We start from the raw sequence: 9,166 nt of genomic DNA, 5'->3' as shown, positions 1-9,166 counted from the left end.
CGTTAATCAATCAAATGCAATTTAGTGTGATAATGATATAGATTTCAAAGAGCCATATTGTTTAGCTGACTGAAATTAGTAATTAGCCAAATGATTATGTTAAAACAAATCATTTGCACTCGAGTTCGGATCAAATTGCAGAAAGTCAATCATTTATCACAGTGTCAATAATTAGAAAGTCAAGTACTCATTCACTTTATTTATTTATTTTTTTATTTATCTATTTATTCATTTTTACTTATAATGTGTTGAGCTTGATGTTACTGAAGTTTAAGAAATGTACTTAAAAAGGTTCTTGTTTATAATGATGGTCGTTGTCTATCGTGAATTTACTATGTTGATATTAACACTTTTTCATTTGTTTTATTTATCTATTTATTCATTTTTATTTATCATGTGTTAAGGTTGATATTACTGAAGCTTAAGAAATGTACTAAAAAATGTTCTTGTTTATAATGATGTTCGTTGTCTATCGTGAATTTACTATGATATTAACACTTTTTCATTTGTTATATTTATCTATTTATTCATTTTTATTTATCATGTGTTGAGCTTCATATTACTTAAGTTTAAGAAATGTATTAAAAAAGGTTCTTGTTTATAATGACGTTCGTTGTCTATCGTGAACTTAATATTTTGGATGTTGACTTTGTTGTTTTTGCAGTTATCATGCTGCTCTGAGTGGGGGTTGCCAGTTAAGTCTTTTGTAGGGGTCGAGGAAGAAGGGAGAAGAAAAGAGAGAGAAAAGAAAGAGCGATTTAATGGATTGAAAAAAACATTTTATAAAGCTTTCTGCGCGCGGTGTTTGCTTTTTACCATTTATCAATATTTACCGTTTTTGTGTGTCGCACACATACTCTCTCTCACATACGAACGCATGAACGCACGCACGCGCGCACACACATACACATACACACACACATACATACGAGTGTATGTGTGTGTTTCTCTCTCTCTCTCTCTCTCTTTCTCTCTCTCTCTCTCTCTTTCTCTCTCTCTCTCTCTCTCTCTCTCTCTCTCTCTCTCTCTCTCTCTCTCTCTCTCTCTCTCTCTCTCTCTCTCTCTCTCTATATATATATATATATATATATATATATATATATATATATATATATATATATATGTATGTATATATATTGGAATATGTTGCGCGTGTAAACTTTCTCTTTGCCGTTCCTTTGTTTGTTTTTTTTTCATTCCTGAAATTCCTACGCTTGTTGACAGCGAAAAAACGGAAAATCCGAGCTCGGTAAAAACAGGATTTACGTTCGCGTAATATTGATCGCTGAATTAACCAATGGAGGAGCTTTAGAATATGCAATTCCCAAAGCTGATTTGCAGCCAATCATGCGATGCTTTCCCAAGTGGTCGCCGGAGGAGAGATTTCCAAAACGTAAACGTACGTAAATTTTAACACATATCACGTCCAATAATTTTTTTTTTTTTTTTTTTTGTATACTGTAAATCTTGTTTTTTTTTCCTCTAATTCGTTCAGGAATTTAATTTACCTTAGTCTCAATAAGGAAGAAAAATATGAGGGACTGTTAATCTTACATTCTCGTTGAAATGGCAAAGGTGAAAAAAATATGTAAATATATGTAAATGATCCTTTTTTTTCCTTTGAAAATGTAAAATAAAATGGGTCCGGCGAACTTTAATCATGTGGAACCAGATGATAGCACACGCACGCATCAGCCACCACCTGCAAAACACTGCAATATTGCAATATTTTTCTCTTCCGTTGGGTTTTGCAGGGGTGACATCTTTCCTTCTTTCCCTTACATTCGCACAATAATAAGCACGCAGTTTAAACATCACATAATTGCACATCTCAATATCAATAATCATAACCACAATAATTACAGTAATTTAACTAGACTAGAGTAAATATCATTATAATGTATTTATCATTATAAATATCATTATAATACATTAAATATCATTATAATATTAAATATCATTATAATACATTAAATAGTAAATATCATTATAATACATTAAATAGTATATATCATTATAATACATTAAATAGTAAATATCATTATAATACATTAAATAGTATATATCATTATAATACATTAAATGTACAATATCATTGCAATTCTAGCAACAGCCTAAGATAATCACGCATAGTCACCCCCTGCAACTGCGAGAAGACATTGGCTAATTTCAGCAACGAATCAATTTCAACCAGACTGCAGATGCTGTCGTCAATACAAGCAACACAGGGATAGGGATGGATAAACGTGCCGTGTCGGACATTGGGGAAAACAAAAGAGAAATTAAAACATAAAAGGTAATAATATTATATCTACATTGTTTTTAATCATGTAATATATCTTATACTCCTCAGTACAAAGACATATATCTACTCTTATATCTGTAAAAAAATAAATAAATAAATAAAAATTATTGTAATCTTATACTTCTCAGTACAAAGACATATATGTACTCTTATATCTGTAAGAAATAAAGATAAAAACATAAATAAATAAATAGATATATAAAAAATAATAATAATAATAAACAAAACATAAACATAACAAGAATCGCCCATTGCATTTCAACGACTTAAAAATTCACTTTCATGGGACGTCGACAAATTCTTCCCGATTCAAAAGAGCCGTTACTTAGCATTCTTAAGCTCGCATGTAATTAGCAAATGTCCGAACGCAAATAAGCAGGAGGAAGTCATGAAGCAACGGATTCTTCAAAATTAATTTGCAGAGTGCGAGGATAAAGTCCGCTGCCTCTTTTTTCACACCCGAGTCTGCTCAATGCTCGCCACTCGTGTAGCCTGTGCATGGCGCGTTCTGTGGTTTTAACTTGCGGTGCTTTTTTGTTGTTGGTGGTGTTGTCTGGTGGTGTATGAAGGCCTTTTTGTTGGTGTTGTCTGGTGGTGTATGAAGGTGACTTTGTTGGTGATGGTGTTGTCTGGGGAGTGTGTTTGTTGTTGGTGTTGTCTGGTGGTGTATGAAGGTGACTTTGTTGGTGATAGTGTTGTCTAGGGAGTGTGTTTGTTGTTGGTGTTGTCTGGTGGTGTATGAAGGTGACTTTGTTGGTGATAGTGTTGTCTAGGGAGTGTGTTTGTTGTTGGTGTTGTCTGGTGGTGTATGAAGGTGACTTTGTTGGTGTTGGTGTTGTCTGGTGGTGTATGAAGGTGACTTTGTTGGTGATAGTGTTGTCTAGGAGTGTGTTTGTTGTTGGTGTTATCTGGTGGTGTATGAAGGTGACTTTGTTGGTGATAGTGTTGTCTAGGGAGTGTGTTTGTTGTTGGTGTTGTCTGGTGGTGTATGAAGGTGACTTTGTTGGTGGTGGTGTTGTCTGGTGGTGTATGAAGGCTTTTTTGTTGGTGGTGGTGTTATCTGGTGCTGTATGAAGGTGACTTTGTTGGTGATAGTGTTGTCTGGGGAGTGTGTTGGTGGTGGTGTTGTCTGGTGGTGTATGAAGGTGACTTTGTTGGTGGTGGTGTTGTCTGGTGGTGTATGGAGGTTACTTTGTTGGTGTTGTCTGGTGGTGTATGAAGGCTTTTTTGTTGGTGGTGGTGTATGAAGGTGACTTTGTTGATGGTGGTGTTGTCTGGTGGTGTATGAAGGTGACTTTGTTGGTGGTGGTGTTGTCTGGTGGTGTATGAATGTGACTTTGTTGGTGGTGGTGTATGAAGGTGACTTTGTTGGTGGTGGTGTTGTTTGGCGGTGTATAAAGGGTTTTATGTTGGTCTTGTCTGGTGGTGTATGAAGGCGTTTTTGTTGGTGTTGTCTGGTGGTGTATGAAGGTGACTTTGTTGGTGTTGTCTGGTGGTGTATGAAGGTGACTTTGTTGGTGTTGTCTGGTGGTGTATGAAGGCTTTTTAGTTGGTGTTGTCTGGTGGTGTATGAAGGTGACTTTGTTACTGATAGTGTTGTCTAGGGAGTGTGTTTGTTGTTGGTGTTGTCTGGTGGTGTATGAAGGTGACATTGTTGGTGGTGGTGTTGTCTGGTGGTGTATGAAGGTGACTTTGTTGGTGTTGTCTGGTGGTGTATGAATGTGACTTTGTTGGTGGTGGTGTTGTCTGGTGGTGTATGAATGTGACTTTGTTGGTGGTGGTGTTGTCTGGTGGTGTATGAATGTGACTTTGTTGGTGGTGGTGTTGTCTGGTGGTGTATGAATGTGACTTTGTTGGTGGTGGTGTTGTCTGGTGGTGTATGAAGGTGACTTTGTTGGTGGTGGTGTTGTCTGGTGGTGTATGAAGGTGACTTTGTTGGTGGTGGTGTTGTCTGGTGGTGTATGAAGGTGACTTTGTTGGTGATGGTGTTGTCTGGGGAGTGTGTTTGTTGTTGGTGTTGTCTGGTGGTGTATGAAGGTGACTTTGTATGGTGGTGTATGAAGGCTTTTTTGGTGGTGGTGGTGTTGTCTGGTGGTATATGAAGACTTTTTTGTTGGTGTTGTCTGGTGGTGTATGAAGGTCACTTTGTTGGTGTTGTCTGGTGGTGTATGAAGTTTTTTTTGGAAGTGGTCGCGTTGGCTGGTGGTGTATGAAGGCTTTTTTGGTGGTGGTGGTGTTGTCTGGTGGTGTATGAAGACTTTTTTGTTGGTGTTGTCTGATGGTGGATGAAGGTGACTTTGTTGGTGTTGGCTGGTGGTGTATGAATGTGACTTTGTTGGTGGTGGTGTTGACTGGTGGTGTATGAAGGTGACTTTGTTGGTGATAGTGTTGTCTAGGGAGTGTGTTTGTTGCTGGTGTTGTCTGGTGGTGTATGAAGGTGACTTTGTTGGTGATAGTGTTGTCTAGGGAGTGTGTTTGTTGTTGGTGTTGTCTGGTGGTGTATGAAGGTGACTTTGTATGGTGGTGTATGAAGGCTTTTTTGGTGGTGGTGGTGTTGTCTGGTGGTATATGAAGACTTTTTTGTTGGTGTTGTCTGGTGGTGTATGAAGGTGACTTTGTTGGTGTTGTCTGGTGGTGTATGAAGTTTTTTTTGGTGGTGGTGGTGTTGTCTGGTGGTGTATGAAGGCTTTTTTGGTGGTGGTGCTGTTGTCTGGTGGTGTATGAAGACTTTTTTGTTGGTGTTGTCTGATGGTGTATGAAGGTGACTTTGTTGGTGTTGTCTGGTGGTGTATGAATGTGACTTTGTTGGTGGTGGTGTTGTCTGGTGGTGTATGAAGGTGACTTTGTTGGTGGTGGTGTTGTCTAGGGAGTGTGTTTGTTGCTGGTGTTGTCTGGTGGTGTATGAAGGTGACTTTGTTGGTGGTGGTGTTGTCTGGTGGTGTATGAAGGCTTTTTTTTTTGGTGGTGGTGTTGTTTGGTGGTGTATGAAGACTTTTTTGTTGGTGTTGTCTGGAGGTGTATGAAGGTGACTTTGTTGGTGTTGTTTGGTGGTGTATGAAGGTGACTTTGTTGGTGGTGGTGTTGTCTGGTGGTGTATGAAGGTGACTTTGTTGGTGGTGGTGTTGTCTGGTGGTGCATGAAGGCTTTTTTGTTGGTGGTGGTGTATGAAGGTGACTTTGTTGGTGGTGGTGTTGTCTGGTGGTGTATGAAGGTGACTTTGTTGGTGGTGGTGTTGTCTGGTGGTGTATGAAGGTGACTTTGTTAGTGATAGTGTTGTCTGGGGAGTGTTTTGTTGCTGATGTTGTCTGGTGGTGTAAGAAGGATTTTTTGTTGTTAATAGTATTGTCTGGGGAGTGTTTTTGTTGGTGGTGGTGTTTGGTGGTGTATGAGGTGACTTTGTTACTGATAGTGTTGTCTAGGGAGTGTGTTTGTTGTTGGTGTTGTCTGGTGGTGTATGAAGGTGACTTTGTTGGTGTTGGTGTTGTCTGGTGGTGTATGAAGGTGACTTTGTTGGTGTTGGTGTTGTCTGGTGGTGTATGAAGGTGACTTTGTTCGTGATAGTGTTGTCTAGGAGTGTGTTTGTTGTTGGTGTTATCTGGTGGTGTATGAAGGTGACTTTGTTGGTGATAGTGTTGTCTGGGGAGTGTTTTGTTGCTGATGTTGTCTGGTGGTGTATGAAGGTGACTTTGTTGGTGATAGTGTTGTCAGGTGAGTGTTTTTGTTGTTGGTGTTGAATGACGGTGTATAAAGGCGTCTGTGTTGGTAATAGTGTTGTCAGGTGAGAGGTTTCTGTTGTCTGTCGGTGTATGAAGGCGTTTTTGTTGGTAATAGTGTTGTCAGGTGAGTATTTTTGTTGTTGGTGTTGTCTGGTGGTGTATGAAGGTGATTATCTTGGTATTGGTGTTGTCTGACGGTCTTGTCTTTTTATCCTTTATGATTTTGTTTTACGTCGGTGTTGCGATCCAGGATATTGTTCGCGATATAAATTTCTCGACAGAAAAGATATGAAACTTCTTTATTCCTGTACAAGAAACACATGCAATAGTGTCACGGAAGGTTGACCTGCTGTGTTAAGTGTTAATCCTAGTATTTCTGTGTATGTTGTTTTTGTTTTGCAGGTTTGTTTGTTTTTGTTTGAGTGCGTATTTATGATTTGTGTGTGTGTGTGTCTACTCGTGGTAATATACGAAAGTTAGGTATGTTAGTGTTTGTGTATCCTACACACACACGCGCACACACACACACACACACACACACACACACACACACACACACACACACACACACACACACACACACACACACACACACACACACACACACACACACACACACACACACACACACACATATATATATATATATATATATATATATATATATATATATATATATATATATATATATATATATATATATATATATATATTCTTAAACCTAAACTTAATTTAATTAACTGTAACTTAATTTAAACTTAAACTTAATTTTGATGCTAGTGCCTGTCTGAGTGCTTGTGTTGGGCATTCCCCTGCTCCTTAAGTTTGTCTTTATGTGTGTAATTAGTGTTGATTTATATTCATGGTATTATTTCCGCGTTGTGTTGCTGTGTGTATAAATACTCACTTTTTATGTCTTAATCAGCGGTTTTACATGTGATTATTGTGATTTTATGATACGGTGTCAGTGTATTGTAGATATGGTAATTCTTTTCCAATTTTGGTCTGTCATTAGCGGCTAATTTAGATTCATTACCAATGCATAACGCTGATGATGTTGCGCCCATAATAAGGTCAGGGGATGAGGTTGCGCAATAGACAGGGAAATGTATGTTATACGCACTTGTCATACGTAAGAGATGGTGATTCAAAGTGCGCATGCGCGATTTTCTTGTTTGTTATTGTTGGTGTTGGAAGTGTCGTTGTTGATGTTGTTGTTAATGTTGTCGTCGTTGTTGTCGTTTTTGTTGTGGTTGTTGTCGTTTTTGTTGTTGTTGTCGTCTTTGTTGTGGTTGTCGACGTCGTTTTTGTCTTTGTTTCTGTTGTTTTTGTCGTTGTCGTTGCCATCGTCGTCGTTGTTGTCATTGTCGTCGTCGTTTTTATTGTGGTTGTCGACGTCGCTGTTGCTGTCGTTGTTTTTGTCGTTGTTGTTATTGTCGTTTTTATCGTCGTCGTCATTGCTGCTGCTGCTGTTTCTTCTGCTGTTGTTGCTATTGTTGATGTTGTTGTCGTTCCTGTTGTTGGTTGGGCATAAGCTGATGATCCAATCTCTTAAAAGTGAATTTTCTTATTTCACGAGGTGCGTGAGTGACAGTTTTTCAATTTGTCAAAAAAATTCTCTTTCGGGGTTTCCATTTTCCATTTAATACACCTGATCAATATAGAAGGTTGCCAGGATTGAATAAAGGCAATAATCGAAGATGAATGTCACTAGAATATGCAAAGAATTAATACAATTTGGAAGCATTAATTTAACGAACAGTTTTGTTTTGAACGAAATACGAAAATGTTTCAACTTTTTCCATCCTTTACCGTCGTTCACTCATAACACAAAGTCCCTTACAACTATTTTTGCCATCAAGCTCAGCAAATGTCTTTTAATCACAAAGCTAATTACTCCGCATTTAAAATCCGTGTTCTACAAAAGGCAACCGCTTAGCGTGCGTGTCCGTGCGATTCATTTTCAATACCAACTTACGTGTTAGTGATGGAAATACAATTAATTGGAAGCTCTCCCAAGAGGCCGGGCTGTCGAAACACTGTAAGGCATAAATCGGGGTTATGGCTCGATAAGCGATATTTCACGGGAGATAAGATGGGATTGTGAAGGAGCGGGGTGGGAGGAAGAGAAGGAGAAGAGGAAGAAGGAGAAGAGGAAGAAGGAGAAGAGGGAAAAGAAAAGGAGGAACGGGGAGGGGGGGAGAAAAGGGTGAGGAGGAAGAAGGTCAAGAGAGGAACGGGGAGGAAGAGAAGGAGAAGAGGAAGAAGGAGAAGAGGGAAAAGAAGAAGAGAGGAACGGGGAGGAAGAGAAGGTAAAGAGGAAGAAGGAGAAGAGGGAAAAGAAAAAGAGAGGAACGGTGATGGAAGAAAGGGGTAAAGAGGAAGAAGGAAAAGAGGGAAAAGAAGAAGAGAGGAACGGGGAGGAAGAGAAGGAGAAGAGGAAGAAGGAGAAGAGGGAAAAGAAGAAGAGAGGAACGGGGAGGGGGGGAGAAAGGGGTGAGGAGGAAGAAGGTCAAGAGAGGAACGGGGAGAGGAGAAAGGCGTGAAGAGGAAGAAGAAGGAGAAGAGGAAGAAGGAGAAGAGGGAAAAGAAAAAGAGAGGAACGGTGATGGAAGAAAGGCGTGACGAGGAAGAAGGAGAAGAGGAAAAAGAAGAAGAGAGGAGGAAGCTGCAGAGGAAGAGAAGGTGAAGAGGAAGAAGGAGAAGAGAGGAATGGGGATGGGAGAAAGAGGTGAAGAGGAAGCTGAAAAGAGAAGGAAATAAGAGGAAAGAAAGAGGAAGAGGAGAGAAAGAGATAAACAGGAGACTGAAAAGAAAAATAAAGAATAGCAGGCGACGAGAGGAGAATGGGCAAAGGAAGATTAATATATATATATATATATATATATATATATATATATATATATATATATATATATATATATATATATATATATATATATATATATACATATATATATATATATATATATTTATATTATATATATATATATATATATATATATATATACATATATATATATATATATATGTATGTATGTATGTATGTATATATATGAGAATATAACTAATTTGCACATATTAAAAAAAAGTGAATCATCTATAATTATACACAACATGAATATCATTATAATCATGAAGATAC

At 38.3% G+C, this 9,166-nt stretch overlaps 1 protein-coding gene across 1 annotated transcript; it reads right to left on the bottom strand.

Annotated features, from left to right (window-relative positions):
• Positions 1-2,691: 2,691 nt before the first annotated feature.
• On the bottom strand, positions 2,692-6,343 carry LOC138863226 (uncharacterized). The gene is made up of 3 exons (XM_070127401.1): positions 6,254-6,343; positions 5,771-6,059; positions 2,692-3,371 (listed from the first exon to the last, which is right to left on the bottom strand). Exons 1-3 carry the CDS (start codon positions 6,341-6,343, stop codon positions 2,692-2,694), a joined length of 1,059 nt encoding a protein of 352 aa, XP_069983502.1.
• Between the last annotated feature and the right edge of the window lie 2,823 nt (positions 6,344-9,166).

The sequence above is a fragment of the Penaeus vannamei genome, chromosome 11 (assembly GCF_042767895.1).
Source record: "Penaeus vannamei isolate JL-2024 chromosome 11, ASM4276789v1, whole genome shotgun sequence".
Lineage (NCBI taxonomy): Eukaryota > Metazoa > Arthropoda > Malacostraca > Decapoda > Penaeidae > Penaeus > Penaeus vannamei.
The sequence above is the reverse complement of the archived record's forward strand: the minus strand, read 5'-3'. Positions and strand labels throughout refer to the sequence as shown.

What these genes read in the sequence shown, in the direction of transcription:
- LOC138863226 (XM_070127401.1), bottom strand. Translation starts at nt 6,343, where the DNA reads ATGTGTTTCTTGTACAGGAATAAAGAAGTTTCATATCTTTTCTGTCGA. An exon ending in TCCTGGATCGCAACACCGAC is followed by an intron (nt 6,060 to 6,253) that starts GTAAAACAAAAT and finishes TTACCAACACAG; the next exon opens with ACGCCTTTATACACCGTCAT. An exon ending in ACAACACCAACACCAACAAA is followed by an intron (nt 3,372 to 5,770) that starts GTCACCTTCATA and finishes ACCTTCATACAG; the next exon opens with CACCAGATAACACCACCACC.